This window comes from Bradysia coprophila, chromosome II (genome assembly GCF_014529535.1).
Source record: "Bradysia coprophila strain Holo2 chromosome II, BU_Bcop_v1, whole genome shotgun sequence".
NCBI lineage: Eukaryota > Metazoa > Arthropoda > Insecta > Diptera > Sciaridae > Bradysia > Bradysia coprophila.
The window spans coordinates 10,708,090-10,732,650 of NC_050735.1; the positions used below are offsets into that span (position 1 = coordinate 10,708,090).

The window sequence follows — 24,561 nt, forward strand, 5'->3', positions numbered from 1 at the left end:
CCGGTCTATTCTTGTTTATATGTACCTAGAAAGGACTGCGACCCTAGAAGCCAAAACACCTTTCAAAAAAATTCTTCGAAGCTTTTGTGACTGGTGAAAGGTAATCAAAAACCGAAAACTTTCACTTTTCTTACCAAAATTTCTCCGGGTACACGAACCGTACATGGTCGTGTGGGGTGTCATTAGAAAGGTAATCACATGTACTATTGTGCCGAATAGAGACTCATTGGTTTTAAAATTAATCCACACTGAAATATGTGCAGTTGAAGTTTTCAACTGAAAACTTGCACTTTTCTTTCCAATATTTCTCCAGTTACACGAGCCGTACATGGTGGTGTGGGGTATCATTTGAAAGTTAATTTTATGTGCCTTTGGGCCAAATAGGGTCTTATGGTGTTTGGTTGCATATGCAATGAAATATGAGAAGTTGAAATGTTTAAGTGCCCAAATTTTCGGCTTTCGATCACCTTTCACCAGCCATAAAAGCATCGAAGAATTTTTTTGAGAGTGGTTTTGGCTTCTAGGGTCGAAGTCCTTTCTAGGTACCTATAAAAAGTTCCACTAGAAAACACGCCCGATTTCGGTAGGCTGTTTTTCAAAAGAATCCCTCTGTATGTTTTAGTCCAGACAATCTCCTGAACGCAAATCGAGGTTTCTGCGCATCGACTGTCGAAATTATTCTGTCTGCTTGCCTATTTAAAGCTTGATTTTTTGGTAGTTGACTACCAAACTGGTAGTTGACGACCACGCTGATAGAGGTGGTAGAGATGTTTATTGCATATACACCCGGAATATTCTTGTTACATGTACAGTTCCCACCCACGGAAAGTGGTCGTTACATGTGGGTACTTTTTCATTACATCACAAGTGAAGGAAAATTCGTATGAAAACTCATTACACACCATCAGATTTTCATTACTTATCAGCAAAAATGTATCACATGAAATATTCGTTGGGTATTTATTGCACTGAAATTGAAACATTGACTCGCGATCTTATTTTAGTTTTGATACCACAAACTATATTTCTATTATTATTATTTCGTATGGTTTTACATCAAGTCTTATTACATTGCATTCATAGTTCTTGTACATTGGTACTTCTAATTTCACAACTATTCATTCTTATATCTAGTAATGTTTCATATTGTATACTTAAATGTATTTCTAGTGCCGGGAGGATGGAACAATACCAACAGTTCGGCGACCATATGCGATGATGATTACGCCGATGGTTGTATAAGTTAAATGGGGGATCCACAGTTGAGTGTAATGGGCTGTCATCATTCACGAGTTCTCCACTATTATTGGTCCATCTATGAACAGCTAGCAGCGGTAGAACTTTGCAACCACGTGTTTCCATTGTCTTCTGTTTCTTCGCCTTCGGCTCGGATATGCAAACTCTACACTTGTCAAAATACCCCGTTTCCAAAGCTTGTTGCTTAAAACCACACTAGTGAGTTAGGCTCGTATCACAAAATTGATCCCTCGTGTAATGAACTACCTCCGCAGCATCCAATGAAATCTAATATTACTGTTTGATAGCTTTTAATTCGATGATTTGGTAGTTGGATACCAAATTGGTAGTTGACTACTAAACTGACATAAAGTTGGTGGAGATGTTTACTGTTCAAAAGCGGTATATCGACTGATATGAAACTATTCCTCCTGCTTGTCTAATTATAACTGAAGTTTTTGGTAGTCGGCAGATTCAAAAAAAAAAAATTAGAAAAAGAAAGAAGACCTCACCAGGCTCAGCTGGTCTATTCTTGATTAATTTATATCGTTTTTTAGTTTTTTTTAAAACTACTTCTATTTCAAAAGTTTTTCAGTTTTAAAGTTTTTTCGGTTTATTTGTTTCTTTTTCAGTTCTGTTTTTTTTTTCTGTTTTTCGCAGTTTTAACTATTTTGCCTCCAATTTTTCTTAGTTTTTTTTATTTTTATTTTGTTTCTTTGTATGTTTTAAAATTGTATGTTTTTGTTTTTCTACGTTTTGAATCAAACATTTAGCATATGTTTGTTTTAGACTGAATATTCCTGAAGCACGAATATAGTAATCAGGTCAAAGCTGACCTGAGATCTAAAGTCGGTTACCCGCAACGGTTCAGGAAATTTTCAGGATACCTGGTTTCTTTCTTTAAACAGAATGAACTTTCAGGCAATCTATTCCCTAACAAATAATTCCCAATGAAAGTGTAGAATGTCAGTCCGGAGCAAAGTGCATAAAGAAAGGGAAGGTACCCCGATTATCGGGTGAATTTACTAGGGAAAAAAATCCGCAAATTACTATCAGAAAATGACGTTATTCCTTGTCACTAACTTCTAGTTTGTCTTCACCTTTCAAACCAGTAATAATTAGTGTTATCAATTAAAACATTAGTAGAAAAATTAGTCTTCAATTCAATAAATATTTATTTGTCGATAAAAACAAAAATTATCTTGATGAAAAAACATTTTGGAAGTGGTCTGATGCACGAACCTATAGATATAGATACAATAGAGACTATTCGCACAAATTGCCATGACTCAGCATCATTTTAGAGACGCTAAACTAAACTTTTACCAACGAACACCATAACGACTATGTACACAAACGGTAACGTACCTAGTATTAAATCAGGGCCTTCCATGTTACTACATAATATCTATTTTCTTGTGACTTGTATATAAGCGCGTTATATATTCCACGTAAAGCTGTTAGCAATAAGGGACCCGTTTGATGACTACCGCAAACGAAAGACGACTTTATATACTCTATATATAAGACCGATTCAAAAATGTGGGTAACGCGCGTCACGTCACATACAATCTTCTTTGGTGTACTTATTTATATACTACAACAATATACCGAAAGTAGGTTTGTGTTAGGTTAATGCTGATTGTATATAATGTAACATATAGTTGGGTAGTTTGCTTGAATTGTTTATGAAGTATATAGTCCCTCTGCAGAGCCTATTATTGTTAAGACGTTGTAAATTACAAAACTGTAACCACTCAATTTCTGAACAATAGTTAAAAGAGTAAGTCTAATGGAAAATTTACTTTTACAAAAATATTTTATTTATCAGTAAAGCTTGATATTGTCTGCATCGGTGTCACGACATCAGATGCTGGCAATGATTGCCAACTACTAATTATCAAATATTCTTAATATACTTCTAGCTTCTTAGTGCCTTTCGACAGGATAATGCTTTCATATGACTGTATACTACTACTATTGTCGTATGTGTACGGAGGTTAAAGTATTAAAGTTTATATCATTTGTAGTTTGTAGTTTACAGTTAAACAATAGATCATCTTCAGTGCTGTTTGAAATGCCTTCGACAATAAGAAATGCCATCAACGTTAAAAAAAATCATACAAATGATTGAATGAACGAAACATTTGACGAAACTTAAGTGAGGTTAGGTGTGAAAGTACCGTATCTTGAAGATGATCTAAACCTATAGTTATATGAATTATTTAATAGATTTCTAGTACTTATAACTTGTTTATATGTCAATAAAAATGTTTAACAAAAAATGTGTCTCTTTCTATGGCTGTAACTAAAGGTTCGTTTATCTCTCTCGTAAAATTCTTAGATCCGCTCTGCGACTTGGTACTTTACCCACTACCCACTATAAACTCCAATTTTATTTACTATGTATTTTTAATAGATTTACGGAGATCGTTAAGTATGTGTAATAATTGTAGGTGGCAGTACTGACAAAAATAAATCGAATCATGGTATGAGTGTTTTGATTTTACTGGTTCGACATTGAGTAAAAACAAAAATCTATACCTTCTGTCGGTTGCGGCTTACTTGAAAATGGAAAATTCAGGAATAAGTTTCACAAAAGGGCATGGATCTTGTTGACGTTTTCACCACTTGTCAGCAAATTTTCTTTTTATGGCGCTGTTGTAGTTTTTAAGGTAGAACTCATGGTAAATATAGGGTCCTTTCAAAAGTTAAAGATAAGTGAAACAGAGGTTTCCAGTTTATATTCATTTTTTTTTCTTTTATCGAAGTGAGGAGATGGCGTGACTTTATATTCGTTTTTTTAACGAAGGAATGAGATAGTGTTTGCATCGAACTTTCGTGTCACCGCACATCTGATTCGATTATATACATCATGTTCATTATCGGTCCTCGTCAACGTAATGCTTAGTTTCCTTTTACCAAAAAAGTATTCCGTGTGAGAGACAAAATTGAATTTTTTCAATTTTTGCTTTGTTTTTTTTTACAGCTAGCGGCTCTCACGGCTCTCTAACGGAGTACTTTTTGTTGAGTGGAATAGAAACTTAACGTCACTTATGTTTTCGGTAAGTTGTCATTACCCTCAATCGATTGACGTTAACTGCGTGCAAATCATTCGTTCAAATCATTCGGCATGTCTGACAGCTGGTATCGCTTCTGACGTTTACAAGGCCATGAATGTACATGACATTACCTCCACACTATATCTACATTGGTTCGGACAAACTATTCAATATCATAACTCTCAGAATGTTTGGGTATCGTCTAGAAAGTATCTATTAAAATCAATTGAGCTATTTCCTTATTTTTATCGAATATATGATTGAAGTGTATGTTACCACATCTTTTAACGTTTAAGATTTTTTTTAGTGAGGAAGACCGCACTGAATTTGCATCTCTTTTTCCTCGTGCAACTCTTTTGCACCTCTTTCACAACTCTTTTTTTCGGCAAGCAACTCTTTTGCAACTCTTTTTTTCCGCGTGCAACTCTCTTGCAACTCTTTTTTTCTGTGTGCAACTCTTTATTTTTGCATGCAACTCTTTCGCAACTCTTTTTTTCGGCATGCAACTCTTTTGCAACTCTTTTTTTTTGCGAGCAACTCTTTTGCAACTCTTTATTTTTTCTTTTGCAACTCTTTTTCTGATTGCAACTCTATAGATCGTTTTCATGACCTTATAAACGTCAGACACGATCCCAGCTGTCAGATATGTCGAAAAATATCGAATGAATTGAACGAACGATTTTTATGTAAAAGCCAGCAAATTGAACGCAGTCAACGTCAATTAATTGAGGTTAAGAACTACTGGACGAAACATTTAGTGGGGTTACGTTGACGAGTACCGTATAATGAAAATGATCTATGCAACTCTTTTCAGTACGGCCCCCTCGTTCATAAGAATACTTAAGCGGAGATAATTTTTGGGAAAGTGGAGATATAAAAAAACGAAAATATGAAATTGATTTTCCGACTTTTACAATAAGAAATAGAGACAAGAATAGATAAAATAATAATAATTATTATTATTATTACACTTAAAAAAATTTACTTATTATCACATTTTCGTTTTCAACAGATTCTACACAATTTCTAGATCCACAGATTTGAGAGTCTTGATATTGAATGGTTTTTTGGTTTGTATCCCAGTAAACTGGTCGTTACATGTGTGCGACAGAAATTTCGACTGGGAAAAAATTCAAATATTTCATTCAATATAACAACTGTCAGAATGTTAGGGACAAAAAATATCAGATCCTACATAAAACAAAAATGTGATAATACCTAATTTTTGATAGCTGTATTAAACAATGAAGATACCGTTAATTCATTCTAAAAAAAAAACAGATTTGACAGTTTTTAAAGAGTTTCAAAAGAATTAGTATTTTAAATCAGCAATTTGAATTTTCCTAATTCGTCTACGTCATCATTCTCATTTGCGAGTAGTTGTTTACATTCGAATAAGTATTTGTTAATATTTTCGTTTTTTTATGTTGGTACGTGAATAGACGAACAACTAATGACGTAAGCGCAGCTTTGCGAGTGTGTTAGTGTATGTATTACATATGAACGACCGCACTAGTCTGACGTCATACTTTCCTCTGAAATTAATGTTCTTCATTAATTTAAAAAAAAACCTAAAGAATATTTTGATAAGGTGTAGTGAAAAATTATGCTTATTTTAACATCAAATGTCATTCACAAATGGTTCGATGTGATTTCACGATTATGCAACATGTCTATTACCCGCCGAAATATCATGGATTGTGAAGCATTTTATTGACTATATCGATGACTTTTAAACCTCTGATAAGACAAAAATTTTATTTTTTTAAAATATAAATCAAAATGAAGACAAGATATTCCAAAATAGAAATAACCAATTGATTAAAAGAAAAAAAAAAGAAAATGGATACATGGTGTGAAGATAGATGATCTCCTGAGAGTTTTATCTTTGTTTTTGAATAAATTTTCCGCCTTTTTCGATTATTTTGGTGTTCGGATGGTCAAATGGAGAAAAATGCAGACCACAACCAGATCTATATTTTTCTTCACCTCAATATGGAAGACACATCTAATAAAACGGTGATTGACGTTACCTATCGAACAGTATACACCCTTGAATCCTTATATCCTTATAATTATATAGAGTGTTATGATGAAAGAGATACAAATATTTTGACAAGTACCTCAAGGCAACTTATAATAAACTGGTCTTCGGTCCTCTCGCTCTCAACGTAACACGTTGAAAGAGAAAGCAATATTTTGACAAGTACCCCAAGGCAAGTTAAATTAATTAGTCTTCGGATCTCTCGCTCTGATCATAACAGTCTATATAATTGTTTACAATTTACATAGACTGTTGTGATCAGAGCGAGAAAACCGAGGACTAGTTATTATTGACAAAGTGTTGTATTGCTTTGACTTGACCAAAATTGTTGAAAAAATTTCTTTTATTCAACGAAGTTATTATAACTTGCGAGAGAAGACCAGTTTATTTTAACTTGCCTTTGGGTACTTGTCAAAATATCTTCTTCTCTTTCGTCATAACACTCTATAGACTAACTACCATATTCTATCATTCAATCACTTGCATTTCAATTCCTACTGCTCAACGAACACAATTATTTCTTTTTGATACCTTGGGATCAAATATTTCGAAATTTTTCTCGTGATTAAGTCCTTTTGCATGAAAACTTGTCTACGTATTTTGTTTGGACGGTTGATTTTAGAAACTCTCGCTTGCAGCTCTTCGCGAAATGGCATATGATACCGGTCATAACATATACACGCCTTGCGAATTTTCTCGTAATTTAGGCCCTCAACATGAAAAGTGGAATGCGCATCGTTGTAAACGGTTGTCTTTAGGCACTTTCGCGAAATTGCCTTAAATATACCGTCCACAACACAGATACAGATAACAAGAAATACCAAACATTAAAAATCGACGTGGAATCAGATGCTTTTTAAAATGGGCAACGTCCCCTTAACAATTTACGTACGTGTTTACGTATCAGAATATGAAATTTTCGTTCAATGCATCGCAACTGTCACTCAATTTCGTTTTATTTTGAACAGAAACGAATTCAACACACTTATTGCTCGGTTTGTAAATATCAATTTTCTTTTGTTCCGTTCTTACCGACATAAAGTGCCATAAAGCGAGAAAGAACTAGATCTACCCGCAATCAAAACTACACAATCCACATACTGTATACGAATTATTAACCATCATACGAAGCATAATTTTCAGTATACATTTATGAAAAGCACACGAAGAGACGCGAAATCGAGAAATTTATTTTTATGTTGCTAATCCAGTGTGTTATATTGTGTGTTCGATTTGAAATTTCATAATGTGAAAAGTCAAAATTAATATTTCATGTAATTATTAGGTCAACGAAGACATTTAGTCGAAAAACCTAATATGATGTGAACCTTGTATACCAAAAATTCGCGTGTGTGTAGTGTTTTAGTGATGGGATTTTCATTTGCAAAATCTTTAATGTTGCAGTTCGTGGTGAATGATAATACATTCAGCTGAAAGTGATTTTTTTTTTTCTTCAAATCGGTGTAGTGTCCTCGATTTCGTGTGCTCCATACAATTTCGCTGGTTTTGCTGGTCGAGTTGAAATGTCAATAAACATAAAGACAAGCATATTATTAGACGAAAAAAACTCAATGAACAGCCTGGATATTTACAGTTTGTAATAAAATAACAATAAATTAGCGATATCGGATTGAACTGTTATTCTACGGAAAAAGTAGAACCGTTTAACAGCACACCAGGTAAATAATTATTGCTGGCTGCTGAATATAAATTTTTGTGGTTTTTACAATTTATAAAATCGAGAATCTCGAGATAAATATAGAGTCGAGAGTCGAGCATATAATATGGATCTTATATATATGTATATAGCTAGCCTGAAAATAATTTTCTTTCTACAAATTTTTCAACTCCGTTGTTATCACCTCACCGTGCAGACAACAATGAAATCCCTTTTTTGTGTAATTTTTCTTTACTAATTTCACATCATCAAGTCAATTGGATGAGATAAAATTCAATGAAAGTGCAGACGTTGGTACATTATGTACAACATATACTGTGTTATATAGATGGAAGTGAAGTAGTATACCGAAAACAATTATTACAATACTTGTTGTATATGTCGATGAAGTCTGTTTCGAAATTGACTTGTATAATGAGAGTATTGTACTCAACACCATTCTTCTATCCATATTGTCTGATTATGCGCTATTATTTATTCATAGATGAAATATTGCTGGTATGCATTACCAGCATATGCAACAGCAAATAGTAATATGACAATAGAAAAATATGGGAAAAAAAATTATTTCAACGAAATTAAACCGACGAACGGAGGAGATGAAATGAGTGAATTTTGGCCCATCGAAAAGCAATATTTTCTGTGGTTTATTTTTCATAGACCTCCGGCAGAAATGAGACAAAAAAAATGTATGTTACAACTCACTATGCTTATGGCTGTTGTAGATGAAAGTTGCTTCAGGTCGTGTCATGATGAGTCCACTTTATCGTGAATTTTCATCATACATAGATTGAAGACGGAAGTGATTTTTGTCTTGGATGATTTTTGCTCATGTTTTTATGCCAATGTTTCGGTTTTGTTATTATTTCGGGTCAATAAGGCGATAGGTTTAGAAAGTCTCAGGTTCCGTGGTGAAACGAATTTCTATCGGACCTGGTTGTCTATTATTATTTGTATTATTACATGCACAGCTATATGACATGGATGCCATGCTGTCTGACACAAAGAGTGTCACAATCTCTCATCAGCATCACAGTATTAGTGAGTCCTTTATATTATAATATTTTAATTGAAATGTATTTCTGTAACCGATGTATCTAGACAGACTCCATAAGGTGATGATTGAGGATATTATGCCCAGTCGCACAAAAATTCCCTCGTCGTCTTAATGAGTTCTAAGTATAGTAAGTAGCATACTGGGAACATTCCAAAATCAGGCGAGACAAAATCAACTCAATCATTTTATAGAGACGTGCAATATATCGAATTTATGACCAATAAAATGACTGGCATACAATTTGCACTGAAAAATTGCCATTCATGGTTCCGTAAAATAATGTACAATGATTTCTAGTCGTCTACACTACTATTATGCTTATAGATTGTGAATTTGAGCACTATTTCACAGGACTCTCAATGATTGACGCTGTCGGCAAATCGGTCATTTCTGTCACTTCACCGAACAATATTTTCATGGACAGATCGAAAATTTAATTTCCTTACGAATTATTTTGATTTTTAAATTTCGTATCTCAAAAGACCGACTCGAAGGCAGTGCCATCGCTGATTTTTGAGGTTGTGACGATAACAATTTCCACAATCTATTCGGATAGCGATATTCTGTTACCTATTTTTAATTTAAAAAAAATCCACTTGTGTTGCAGCATGTGGCTGCGGTTGACCGCGGTCAAAAGACTACCCAAATGTACCCAAATTTTTGAACTGCAATTTTTAGAAATGTTCCTACAAAATTGTAAAAATTTCAGGTCTTCCCGAAACCTGACCTGACAGGTCGACCTAATTTCTATATTTCAGGCTTCAGGTCAGGTCAAAAATTTATCAAATCAGGTTCAGGGCAAATCGGGTTTCAGGTAAATTTAAGTAGAAGTTAAGTAGGTGAAACATGTACCCAGCCTTACTGTACTAATATTCAAACTTAAATCTTTGAATAGTTCAACTTAAACGTAAACTCAATCCTTTAAGTCTGTAATTTATCGTCTGCTTTATGGAGTATAGAATAAAGGATCTTCGATCTGGATTTCTCAAGAGGAATCCTACCAAACCTTTAATCTAATCAAATATACCATCAGCTTCATTGCAATTACGTAACGTGTTAGAAGTTAGAAAATTACTGGCACCGCGCTGACAAACACACTGCATTTATCTCAATAGTGCGGATAATGGACTCTGATCTGGTTGAAATACAATACGTAGAACAGTAAATTATGTGAAATCGATATTATTTTTAGACAACATTTCTTAAATGGATCATTCGGCTGTAAATGGTGTGCAAGCATATTTTTCTGTTGTCATAATCTAAACAAGTTATTTTCGATGCGTCGTCGTCTCGGTCGATTTTTCCAAGAAAAATAATAAAATCCAAAAAAAACTATGTGTGTGCTGACGGTTCTGCGGTACCATCTACACAACACATATTATTCTAAAACCAAAATATTTAGCTCGGTAAATTAACAAAGCCCAAAGCCAGATCAATCCACATTTTTATTCACAACAAATGTTATGATTAAGGTATGGAAAGAAGATTTTTTTTTTGGTATTGTAAAATTACCGTTCCATCATTATACCCATTTACATACGACGAAAATAATAAAATAATAAAAAAAAGCATAAAACAGCATAGCTATACAGACACAACAGCAATATGAACATTTTAGAAATTCGTCTGCAAGCAACGAAAAATTTATCGATTTAACAACATGCTGTTAAATACACCTTACAATATGAATTGATCCGAAGAGAGAGATTAACTCATTCAAGAATACGAAAAAGGGCATCCACACCGCGACTTGATATTTATTTACAGTATAAGTATATGAACAACAGTTGTTGTATGCTTAGCTTATACACTGATAATATGGGGCTTGTTGAGTGTTGTTTTTGTTGAAATTACATTACTTTTCAACGAAAAGAAAGTGTATTGATCGCTTAAGACAAATAATAAAAAGAAAAAAAACTGAGCAACATTATCATTGATAATTTATAATTTACTCTTGTGATCGTCCGCTAGCCACTTGAGAAATAATGAAAACGAGATGTTCAACGCACACACACAGAGAGAACCAGCTTGGAAAATTGATAAACTTAATAACGGGTAATTCGTTCATCGATATTACACAGTCAATGTAATGCCCATCTATCTCCATTTCCTTTTTAGGATACACTAACACTATACACACAATGCACTTGAATGATAATTCGTTTAGGTTGTGTCTTCATTGATAAATTAACGGAGCATACGACATCGTTGGCTACAGCATCTTCATCTAAAATATGTCTGAGAGATGCGAAGATTAAATATGCAAATGTTTTCGACGATAATTGTCGTATAATGGGTCTTTTGAGAGCGACGCTGTGCTTTGTCTTTGGAAAATTCTCGAGGCGGTATATATGTATGTTTTTCACTTGGCTGCATGAATTTCTAAACTAAACCATCCATCCTTGTTAGTTTGGTTTTAATGGATTCGGTTTCAATTTACCAGCTATATGTGGGCTCGATCGATTTTAAGTTATCTGCTGATTTAACAAGTTGTTTAACGATCTTATATTGCACATTAAGATGTGAAGATTATCTCAGTGATAGCTGACGGTGCATTTCGGTACTTATCGTGTGCGCGAAACTTCCATTGAGAGGTTGAATACAAAGGTTTTTGTGCTCTCAACTCGAATAAAGGTGAAATTATTCAATTTCTTAAGCCCATCCGGTTCGAAAATTTTGTTAGTTGGGCTGTGACGCGGAGTTGAAAATAAGTGTAGCTAAAATAGAACTGGGCGAAATACAATTTCACGTTTAGCGGAGCTGATCGCTTCAAATCGCGAAAGTAGTCACCATTGTAGACCAGCGTCTCTCGACACTTTTGAGTCCCTCATTAGGCCACACAGTGTAAACTTATGTCAAATTATTACACTACCTGATACAAACATTTGATCTACAACTTTTGAGGATAGACCTAGTGCTATATACCAGCTGTCACACAACGTAGAAAATCATAACTGGTGACAATATGAATATATACTGGTCCCAAATATTAAAAGAAATTTTATTGAAAAGCCTGTCGTGTCAGACCATTGAAAAATTTGAAAAGTTGAGGCTAAGAGTTATAGTACCTAGAGAGGAAATTTCGAACAAAAATACGTAAAGTATGTGATCCCAACATGAAATACGAAATGTTTATTGGTATGTGTTTGCCCACTTAATGGGTTGTGATGAAAGTTCATGGTTTGACCGTCAAAACTGATCGCCAGCGCCAATGTTAACATTTTATTTTTGATTTTTCACTTCAATGATCACGTATACTACATGTCTGGAACATAGTTTCACAAATTGTGTATTTACTGAGCGTCATAGACCTAAAACGTCATTCTTCTTCTTCTTAAAATGGCGAAAATCACAACCCATTAAGTGGGCGAATTGAACTATCAAAAGCGGCAACGCGTGTAAACCACTCAATAGGCCAGATTGTATGTCGAGTGTGAATTGATTTATTGGATGGTCGGTTGTGGCAAGAGTTGTGGGCTCTGTGGGCTCTAAATTCAACAGCAACACAAATAATTCGTTTCATCAGGTTGTTGTCCACAATATTGCCATATGATTGAATAGGTTATTGGGTTGCGTCTTAGATTTAGAACCGATAACGTCTATTTCTGTTACATGTAATTGTTCGTTAGGAATGTCATTCAGTCAGCTAGGCGAAAATCCCATTGACGGTATGTGTTGTCTTTAAAAAAATCAAATCGTACGGACTGTGTAGGTATCTTATAACAACTGATGTTATATTGGGGTCACTTTTAATCGTACGAAATACCAGTCTAGGTATAATCTGTCTAAGAGTTGAGTTGTAGGCACGACTTGGCCCTCATATCCAAATTTGGCATTTGGGTTCAATCCAAGACTATTTTTAGGAAAACTTCCCAAATGTTTCCACATGTAAGAGAATTTGGGATTTTTTTTGTGGAAATTTTGAAAATCTAGAAAAATGTGGAAAAATTTAGGTCTTTCTAAGGAAAAAAAAATAAAGTTTTAGAACTAAATGTAGTATGTCATAGGATAGGTCGAAAGTGTGTTTTCAGCTAATTTCGCTGAGTTCATCAAGATGATACGTTAACCTTTGAAAAATAATTCCAACTCCATTACTCTAACTTGCTAATAAAGGCGATTAGTGACAGTGTTGCGTAAAAAAAGAGAGTGCTGGAGATAAATACAAACGAACGAAACGTTGAAATTCAAATTTGACCTGAATTAATTTACTGTTTTCTTATCATTAAGCTGCCTATTACAATTTTATCTCCGCACATAAACGACCAAAACCAAATTTTCATTTATTCAAATGAATTGTGTTGGTTTTGTATTATCAAATCTTCCGTTATTTGTTGTGGATGTGTCGTTTTGAAAACTGTACGTATAGGATAGTCTAACCCGTCTCTAACCCACACACAATTTAACAGAATATTTTCGTCGGTGACAAAATAAAACCGAAAATATTCAGAACTTTTTTTTGTTGTGTAAAATGCATTTTGAATTAGCATATATATTGATCGGTCCAACCGCTATATAACTAAAACCAATTATTTTTCTTAATTTACTTTCAGATCCACCAAAAATCCGTTAACTGCATTTATCTCATAAATAAATTTTGTCAATAGAATTAAATATTGACCCGAAATCAATCACCAATTTAATTAAATGTGATATTAATTACACCACTAAATGTACATTGTGTTGTATAAGTATTTATATGTGATGCTGTGTGTTGTAGCGCAAGTGTAAAATAAAAGTGAAATTGGGACAAATTTATAAATTGAACTGCCAACAACATGTACAGCGAAATACGATTAGTGTTTTAACAAAATAAAAACAAAAAATTATTAAAAACTCAGTCCAGTTTCGTTCCAATCGAATTTTATTTGGAAATCATTTCACAAGCATGGGGGCTACGATGGGAAAGAATGGTACGCTGCTAGACTCATTACCATCAACACAGGTAATTTATGAACCAACATGACATTTATCGATGAAAATTCAGACTAAATTTTATTGCAAAAGAAAGTCGGATCCGATCCATCTGGTGAAAGCTTTTGAGACGAAACGAATTCTGTTTTGGTGCACATCAGCTATTCCTATCATAAATATCAAATTTCAAACGTGTCATCTAGGTTTGATAGAACATCGTATGCTCAAAATTGCAATTAACGCACAAGTTAGGAACGAGCTTCTATGTACGTCATTGTGATCCTAATTTTTACGAATGTCACATTTTCACACTAGTGCGTTAAGAAAATGAAACTCTATTAACACACTACTTTGGGCGCGTTGTTGTACGTAAATTAAATTGTTGTGTCCTAGCTCCTACATTAAGAGCGCGTAAAGCAATCGTTCTTTATCATTCGTCGAAGAATCGTTTGACATTTAAAACAATCTATGACAATTACCTTTGTGATACCAAAACCCAAAGGCCGCATCGGACGCACCACCCATATAGTCAGTACGGCCCAGAACAATATAGCATGTATAGAACCTCAAATATAGTACACATCTCTCACTAAACTAAAATAGTTTTCATGCATTTATTAAAAGTTTAATTAATGTAAAAAGGGTGCACCAGGTATGGTTTTCGTCTTATACAAAACCACTGTCTTGATTATTTCAACTTAAATGATGGCGGGTATTATAATCAAAATTATTTTTTTTACATTTTCATCCAATCCAAAGGGAACAATGCACATCGTGATGCTAGGTCTTGATTCAGCTGGTAAAACGACGGCACTGTATCGCCTTAAATTCGATCAATACTTAAATACAGTACCAACGATAGGATTCAATTGTGAAAAGGTTGGTTATTGCTTTCTTATTGATTTTATGCAAATTCTAACACATTCAACGTAACATTACAACGGTTAGGTTCGTGGTCAAGTTGGCAGGGCGAAAGGAGCACAATTCTTGGTATGGGATGTCGGTGGACAGGAGAAACTTCGACCGTTGTGGAGGAGTTACACAAGGTAATAATGAAATTTTCGTAACGTAATACTGACCCAATTTATACAGTCATACAACTCTGTCAATAATACGATTTCTGTCTGTCGTTTTCTTGCGTATAGCACAGAATTTTCTCGCAATACGAACCGTAAGGTGTCGCATTTAATCGCTGTAATTCTCTACACCTTCACAACACATATGCTCCTGCGGTGGTTACATAACGCGATATTTTCAGATCATTGTGAATCAGAGAATCTTGTGATTGTCTTTCCATTTTTGTCCATCGTTGTGTACCGATGATGTGGGCGGTTGTGTGGAGTTCTTATTTTATGACGAAATTTCAGTCAATTCGCTTTGGTGAAACAACTTTTCATTTCGATTTTAACACCAAATTAGCCGGACAGACTGCTCTCTGCGAAAAGTTATTTTTGAACTTGAACTTACAACATTTTGTGTAATGCCACTATGTATAGTCAAATCAACTTGTTTGTAACTATTTATGCAAACGACATTTTTGAAATGTGCGCCGTTCTTTGCTGCAGCTAGTGGCCCACAATCACACAGACACATTTCTTGTATGGGAAATACACTCCAAAATGACACGCACACATAACACGTATCAGTGTAGCAAAGGCATTGCCGTTAAGTCAGTCTTTAATTTGTGATTTGACAAGGAATGCCAATGTGATTCTCCAACCACTCTTATTCCGTCCCTTCACTCTACCAACCCTAATCCGTTACGAGTAGCCCTACTGGCATTAAAGAAACCCTTTTCAGAACGGCCAGAGGAATGTCGATCTCGTTTCTCTTTCTAACACTAAACGATACTTTAGGACATCATAATCGACGCAATCGAAGTCTGCATGAAAACGCATGGTAACGCATACATTTGATTGCGTTGCGCGACTTAGAAATATTTTTTGTTAATTGTGATGTTCTAGAGTAATGTTTGGTATCTGATAGAGCAACGAAAGCGAATTCTTACGGAAATGTTTTGAAACGGTTTTTAACGCGAGTAAAGCTTATACACAGGTCACATACATCCTTGTCTTTACTCATGAGCGAGACCCAATAGTGACATACGTTTAACATTTCAGATGTACAGATGGAATCGTCTTCGTACTCGATTCAGTTGATATTGAACGAATGGAAGAGGCTAAAATGGAACTTATGCGCACAGCTAAATGTCCAGATAATCAGGTGAAATTAATAAAACTCAAATGTGAAATTCAATAATCTAACCATCATCCATAACACACAGGGTGTACCGGTACTGATATTAGCTAACAAACAAGATTTACCAGGTGCTCGTGAACCGAAACAATTGGAAAAATTGCTCGGACTGCACGAACTGTCACCGATAATAACGATAAGCAGCTCTAGTTCTACGTCAACTAATCCGACACAAACCTTTAAGGGATGGTACATTCAGCCGGCGTGTGCGATCACCGGCGAAGGTCTGCACGAAGGTTTAGAAGCTCTCTACGATATGATCGTTAAGAAGAGGAAAATAAGTAAAGCAAACAAAAAGAAACGGTAAAACGATTGCATTTAAAGCGGCAAGTCAGTGATTTAAAGGAGAAAATTTAAATTAAATTTAAAGAAACATTAGAAGAAACGAAATTATCGATCATTTTGTATAAAAAAAGTAGAGAAAAAACAAAGAAAGTTCGAAAGACACACACACACAGAATAAAAATGTGGAAAAATTTATTTAAAATAAGAAGAAAAATGATTAAATTAAACTAAAAATTGAATTTGTTGTTATATACGTAAATCTATGAATTACAGATTATTGTAGTTAAACGCTGTTTTCATTTGTCATATTTTTAAACAAAACAAAATTATATTGAAAATGTGTTTTTGTTCTTTTGCAATAAAAGAAAATGTTTAAAGAGAAAATGTGAAATACATATTGCATCCCATTGGAGATTGGGTTTTATTTCAATTTGTGGTTGGAATGCTATTTTTTGAAAAACATTTTCCCATATTTTCTCGAATGCTTCCGAATTTTCTCTCATTTTTCCGAATTTTCTTCAAAATATTTAGTAAATGTGTGTTGCGTTAGATCTAAATAGCCTCAATACAAACAACACACTCTCTACGGATAATAGCGGCAGAGTCAAAATGACCCAAAATTTTATCGGCTAAATTCGAAGTTTTTGGACAAAATGATGTATGGACGACTTGTTCATTATCAAAAATAAGGGGCACCTTCCATACATCACTCTTCGATTGGACCACGGGTACCACCCGAAACCACCTGGAACCACTTGCAAAAATCAAGCAAAATTTCGACTCTGCCGCTATTATCCGTAGAGTGTGTTGTTTGTATTGAGGCTATTTAGTTAGATCCGCTAAGTGGAGAGATGTCCACCAAATCTTTCCATTTTTGAAGAGAAATGATAAGTTGGTACGCCTGCCAACTGGGAATATGTGAATGACACTTGGCTCATGTGAGAGAGAATATGAGAGAACTGTATACAAATTCTCTCACATTATCTCTCATAGGAGCCAACTGTCATTCACATGTTCCCATTTGGCTCATATGGGAGATAACTACGTACAAAGTCTCTCACATTCTCTCCCTTAGATGCCAACTGTCATTCACATGTTCCTTCTATCTCGCCACAGGCGTACTTATCATTTCTCTGCATTTTTGCAAAGTTATCTTCAAACATTTTTTACGAATGCAATTTCCAACTTTTTTTGAGTTAAACCAATACCCTCTCTAGCAACCAAACTACATTCAAACGTAGCCTTCGCATTTTACATGTACAATTATTGAAAATGGTACTCTACCAAAATTACAGTCAACGTCATTCAAACGTGGACATTGCTTCAGCTGTTTTCATCTGGTCCATCTATAACACACAAAAATGTTTCTATACCTCTTTGTATGGATGAAATAGTTACATGCACTTGAGTGGTAGTGGTTAAACCGCGGTTAACTAATCGACAAACTAATCGAACGGGAACATTTTGGTTGTATTTACAAAGATGTTGATTATTCGAGAAAGTCCTCGAGAAAGTCATATGATCATGTGAACGAAATTTAACGAAAAAATGTTTAGTCCATTTTTCTTTCGACTTCCCTTGTCGGTGTATGGTTGTCCGAAAATCCTAAATCTTCCGTGACGTATGTACAGGATGGAGATTTTCGTGAATTTAGAGTCGTCAAGTTACGAATTCTTAAATTTACGAGAATCTGCGCCCAGCAGAATTTATGTTTTAGGGCCATTCTAGTCGGCTGAGTGAAGCAGTGATTGGGCCTGTAATAAGGATAAGCTGAAGTCTCTGTCCAACAAAAGCGATTTTCTTTTCTCACAGAAACAAATTTTGTTTTGCATGGAAGTACATCGGGGCATTGACTTGAAAATACTCGAACTTGTTCTGACAAAAAGCCTGATTTTATAAATTTTGGCATTGACTAGAATATAGTAATCAGGTTAACAGGTTAGCAGATTAACCGAAAAATTTCACTTTTCCCTAGATACCAACAAGAAGATCTTCACAGGTCAGGTCCATATGGTTCATTTGTTAGGACCCTAGTTTGGCAAACAAAAACTAAAATTCAGCAATTTCTCGGTAACAATTTGAGGGAAATGAAGAATGAAGAGTACCATTATCGCTGGTGCTGACTCAACTGTAGCTTATATGGAATTCACTTTGTAATAATGGACACATCGATGCGCAATATGTTTTGTATTGACTCGTTAACAATTTTTAGAAAATAGATTTTAGTTACATTCAACCCAACCAGCTATCGATCAGAAGTATCTACTATTGTCATCGTTCATTCGATCGCAATTGATGCCAGTACTGTTGAATTGGAACTCTTTTCGGCCAGATGTGATTGACACCGACAAAATACCAAAATCTAAAGAAATGTAAAGCGTAAAGCCACAAAACAATGAGACTGGAATTGGAAATGGCTTACATTCCCGTTAATGCTCCACCGAGATGGGCGGCATGATCGAAGAATTTCCAGCCCAGTATACATCCAGCTAAGTCGATTCCAACTAGCACTTTTATAGCCTAAGAAGTATGGGTCGTTGTTTCATTAAATTTATCAATTGACTTTCACACTTAAATACTTACTGCACCCGCTGAAAATGTTAACATCGGAAGGAAAATTATACCCAGCTGAGTGTCCGGATATTGTACACAAACGAAAGCCAAAATTCCCATGATTGCACCCGACTGTAAATACATATTTGATCAAAAACAGAACAATATGCAATTACGACAGATCTCTTACAGCTCCTAGCGACAGTCCCGGAGTTGCTAATGCTGTTTTGAACACATAACTGCTCAAAGATGATAGAACGCCTGCAATGGAAGTTCGTCGTTTAATTGACATACGAAGTGAAAAAATGTGGCCAGCTAACGTACCTGCACAAAGGTATAAGTACATAAATTGTTCCTTTCCCAATGATCCCACAGCAACATTGGCAAAACTATGCAGCACATACATATTAGCGAAGATGTGAAACGCCGAGTAATGGCTAAATGTCGATAGTAACATGGGCCAGCATGCAGCTTCTGAAATTTAAATTGCATTTTAGCAAATTTCGTTCGTTGAAGCGGAAGTTATCTTCTGGCCTGGTTCAGTTCTTGACTTAGTTCAACATGTTTACATGAACAGATACTGAATTTCTGTGGATTGCTGTAACCCAGTGTCCCACCCATTCTGTTCCAATTCTAATTTATGATTTAGCAACTTACTTGCCACTGGATTCGAACAAAAATACCGCAGCATAAACGGTTGAAACCTCTGAATTCGCCACAGTCCAAAAACTAAAACGTTCAGCGCACATATCGGAACGAAAATCTTTTCGCCCGACGATAGCTTTGTCCAATAATGCTTCAATGTGCTTCGAATCTGTGAAATCGAATATGAAAACGAAACTCATAGAACACACTACAATGTCTATAGACGCACCAGTCCCCAGACATGCAACAATAGTCGGACACCTACTGTTGTACATCGATAAAAAATGTTAATGAATAAAAGAACCGTCCGACTACTGGTGCATGTCCAGAGTCGGGTGTCGGTACCCTAGCATGAAAAGAGCTTTCGACTTACATCATTCTTTTGCTGTGCAAATTTTCTTCTAAACCAATCTGGATTGAATTTACTCGGCGAATAAATATTCTCGTATTGCCATATCGACACTCCAACGAATGTTCCCGTTGCAAACTAGATCCCATAGACAAGAAATGTTTTATTTATCAATGGGAAAAGTGCAGTACTTTGTTAAAGTACTTAGTTACTCCAGCGGTTCGTATCCGTTCTAATTGGAAACTTACTGTGGCAGTAAACGCTATCGGTTTCCATAAATTTGAAACCCTACTGGGTACTTCACCATTATTAGCAACAAAGTCTGGTGCTCGCTTTACTTTGAACGGTGTACGATTCGCTCCATTCGAGTATCGTGAAATTGAATTACGAAATATTTTACTGTGTTGTTTAATGTGTGATAGCTGGGAGCTGGATGAATGTAGAAACATATTTCTTTAAACAATAATTGGAAAGGAATTTCGTCAGTTTTTCTATGCTCACCTAAAAGAATTTAGCCTAGAAGGTCCCACATTCATTCTAATTATTGGGCTCAATCAATTCCATACAGAGTATAAGATTAAAGAATCACACGTACAAGAACGTCCTGTCAATTATGATATTGTTTATACGACACTCGCGGCGATTTTTCTACGGTCTCATGTCGTAATTTGTCAATATCTCTTAGTTCAACATTGACAAAAGAGATGGTGCTGTCGCACAACAATACCGCGCGATAACATAAAGATGGTTTGAAAAATGAGAATTTAATTTGACGGTAATTTGAACTAAAGAAGTCAATGCTTCGTATAATATCTAGACGACGCGACGGATCGCTGGCTGGACGAACAGAAATGGTTTTTCGTGATTTTAAGCCAATTATCGAAAGAAGTGTCAGGGTATCATCTCAAAGTTTGAAACTCATTTCTGTGGTGAGATCGACAAAAAGATTTTGGAATCGTTCGATAATTGTCACCAGGTATTCAAGTGATCCAATCTGAAGTCGAACATTGTTTCAAGCATTTCTGAATCCCAACCAAAGACGTAGTAATTGGCATATTTGAAAACTGAAAGACATAAGTCTAACAGATTTTTCGTCTCCTGTGAACTGGGCTGAACTGATTCTAGTGAATTTAAGAATTCGTAAGTTGACAGTTACCTTAAGGCTTTATTTCCACTTACCAAAAAAGTACTCCGTGTGAGAACTAAATTTAATTTTTTCAATTTTTAATTTGTTTACTTGACAGCTCGCACTCTCACGGCTCTCCCACAGATTGAGTGGAAACCATACATATTGCTAAGAGTGATCCATAAGGATTCCTAACTTTTAAAGTGACAACAATTTTTGAGAATCGGGGCCCAGTTCACGGAAAAGCAGTTAGGCTCAACCGTTCAAGGTAATAAGGGCCAGACCTTGGTTAGGCTCATATGAACACTTCAACTCATCAATTGTGTTTTGAAAATTAGCAGGAAAAGTAGCATCAATTAAAATAAATCGGCAGAGGGATGTCACACAAAAACACAACGTCGAAACGACTCCGATCGGTACGAAACACTATTTCAAGAAAAATCGATTTGGACAGCACACCGATCAACATCAACGAAGAAATCAATCGATTAAAAAAGGGAATGGGATGACGTTGCGAAGAAAAAAGAGGTTTGCGTGGATTTTAATTCAGAATTTATTTTTCGTTTTCTTTTGTGTCTACATTTGGACAATTTATTAAATTTTGTTTTATTTCCACATTACTTTTCATTTCATCATCTTTAAAAAACCATTCGTAATACATTAATGAATGAATTTACAGTCATCGTTGAATCCAAGGGGTCATCGACTTCCAGGGATTATTTGGGACTATTTGGGATTATTATGTGATTATTTTGAAGTAGTTGACCCCTCGGGTCAGTCGACCTTGTCAACGCGTCTTCCAAAAGAATAGATCATGTTTCCTGATGAATTCTCGTCAAACTTTCTTAGATTTCCACGGGAATTAGATGTGTTTCTAACGTGAAATTTCAGTGCTGATGATTATTCCGAGAGGCAAACAACTATAGATAACGGCTGTTCAAATCATGTCCCACATATTTCCTGTTCGTTTAGATGTCTGCTTCAGAAACTTCAGAAGTCCTTATATGCGATTGGGACGATTTAACGCTGCGTTAAAAATACCCTCTCACGTTTAGAAATGTCCAGCGCACTTTCAGCGCTTCCTCATAAGAGAATGGGAAAATACCTTCTCACTTTCAATTTTGAATTGTCCAGACCACTAACAGCGTGAATTAACCTATACTAATAATATGATAAATCTATTTACTCACTGCACCACCGGAAAATGAGGCGCTAAAAAGACCCTACGTAATTGTTGGGAACTTTGTGAGTTTGCCTTGCCTTTGGATCGTGTTGAAACCCTCACACCTAGCAAAAATCAAAGTTTCCATCAAGAACGTAAACTACTATTCCCAGAGTTGATCAAGTAGTGATAAACTCAAATTCTATTCTTGCTATAGTTGGTTGGTGATTTCCTATCGAAAAAAATTGGTTTGAGTGGAATGTGAAATTATTACTAAAATTTACATAAAAATTGCAATTTCCCATTATTGATTACTGTTTAAACTTGAAAAGTACCACACCAATGGTATATGAAAATCTCTACCCTCGTAGATTTTGTAGAATGTTGAACATGCTGTAAGCACCGTTGATGATCTAAAAAAAAGACATCAAGTTCAGTCGTGCCACAAATTAATGCACCGAAAAGAATCTCTCAGGCACTGACTCACCGATGTAAATGTTAGCAGATTTGGTGGGTAAATTTTACCAACGACTAGTTCTTGTGGCTGTTTCAAACGTTCCCCAAAAATAATGACGCATCTCTTACAAGATTGTGTCTGGTCGATCCAATTGGAATTGTACAAGCAACGCGACAATCTGTCACTGGTCAACACAATTTCGTTTCCCAAATACATGACCATAAATATGTCAAAAATGCAGAACAACAAAACAACGCAATTGATTGCATCAATTATCAGACTTCCGTGTGAACTCTACAATGGCAAAATTTAAGAACAAAAACACTGCAACTAATTTGTCAATAATATTTACGAATGCCAGTGTATACACTGCACCGCATATGCAAAGGCTACCAGTTCCAATTTGCAAGAAAAACAAAGTCCCGAAATGAGTTCCAAAGTCATCAAGAATTCTAAAGAGAAAAATCGCTATTGACGAGACAAGTATCACATCAGAGTGCTTTGCATGAGAAAATGCCCAGTACTCCTCCTAGCATTGATACTTGTATGTCTTAACGGAAGAAAAGCCGAATATTTTTTGCTAGGAGCAGTATGGATCAGAATGGCAAAAACAAGCCAAAGCTTTTCTATACATCATGTGCATAATGCAGACGATCCACAACGTGTAACGAACAATATTTATTTTTCGTTTTCTAGCGCCCCACTTTTTTCACTTTTTAACCACATAGAAGTTAAAGGGCTAAGGCTTATCCTACGACAAAACTAAAAGCAAAATCGTATGATCTGAGGAGTAGTCAATAAACACACGAAAACGAGAAACTAAAATGCGAAAACCAGGAATTCTTAGCGACATATGCGAATTTACCCGTTGGTTTTGTTATAGTTCTGTATTGCCTCTACGAGATCCTTGCGAAAAAGGTTGTGCAGTTCTGTTAGCGAAGCCTTTAATTTAGATTCGCCATTGTTTATCGTACCCATGCGTTCCAATTGCCTTCCCAAAAATTTATATTTGAGCGAAAAGTTGAGCATTAAGTACCAGCTTATTGTTGTAAAACAAGTGCAAACTCCAGCCCAGAGACATCCTCCAGTATAAAATACAAATGCAATCCAAAATTCAATGTTACTATTTGTCTGGTCCAAAGGGAATTGAAAGTTTATAACAAATTTCCCCTCATTGAAAAGTGGAAACAAAATTATAACGAAAATCGTAGAGAACTGAGCGTACAGAAAGTAACGAATGAACTTCATGAATACATTCAACAATTGGCTCAAACGATCAAATTCGCTTTTTTCGTCAGTGCAACTAGTACCGACTTGCCGCAGTAACGAAAGAAATTCATTTCTTCGCCAAAGAATCAACCAAAATCTGTATACTTGAAGGACAAATTGAACCGACAAGACTATTAAAAATATACGCTCGTCCGGATCGCTAGTGGTTTTGGCTCCAAGGGCAGTTGATGTAACAAATGCTAGCGCAAAAATAAAATTAAAGTAACGTCTACACCGTTCACGAAAAGTAGTTTGATCGCTCCATATTCCCAAACGATAGTACAATGCTATCAATACGCGGATGGTTTTTGGTATCTCAACTTTGTACATTTTCCTTCCGTTTCTATTTGAAATATACAACTTAAGTCACCGAGAACAATCACGAAACTGAACTGAAACACAAATAAAGAAATTTCCATGTGCAAGTGCACCAAATGTATGATGGGTATTCTTGGAGTGTGTTCATTTAGA

The 24,561-nt window shown here is 35.3% G+C and overlaps 2 protein-coding genes across 2 annotated transcripts; one reads left to right on the plus strand and one right to left on the minus strand.

Annotated features, from left to right (window-relative positions):
- The first annotated feature begins 7,289 nt into the window (after nt 1-7,289).
- LOC119072400 (ADP-ribosylation factor-like protein 4C) lies at nt 7,290-16,941 on the plus strand. Its single transcript, XM_037177615.1, has 6 exons — nt 7,290-8,021; nt 13,628-14,019; nt 14,748-14,867; nt 14,937-15,034; nt 16,109-16,211; nt 16,273-16,941. Exons 2-6 carry the CDS (start codon nt 13,963-13,965, stop codon nt 16,549-16,551), a joined length of 657 nt encoding a protein of 218 aa, XP_037033510.1. The 5' UTR covers nt 7,290-8,021; nt 13,628-13,962; the 3' UTR covers nt 16,552-16,941.
- A 1,761-nt stretch (nt 16,942-18,702) lies between these two features.
- Nucleotides 18,703-20,711, minus strand: LOC119072406 (presenilins-associated rhomboid-like protein, mitochondrial). Its single transcript, XM_037177626.1, has 9 exons — nt 20,578-20,711; nt 20,325-20,505; nt 20,101-20,214; nt 19,740-19,896; nt 19,407-19,556; nt 19,273-19,343; nt 19,113-19,214; nt 18,952-19,049; nt 18,703-18,891 (listed from the first exon to the last, which is right to left on the minus strand). Exons 1-9 carry the CDS (start codon nt 20,610-20,612, stop codon nt 18,801-18,803), a joined length of 999 nt encoding a protein of 332 aa, XP_037033521.1. The 5' UTR covers nt 20,613-20,711; the 3' UTR covers nt 18,703-18,800.
- Between the last annotated feature and the right edge of the window lie 3,850 nt (nt 20,712-24,561).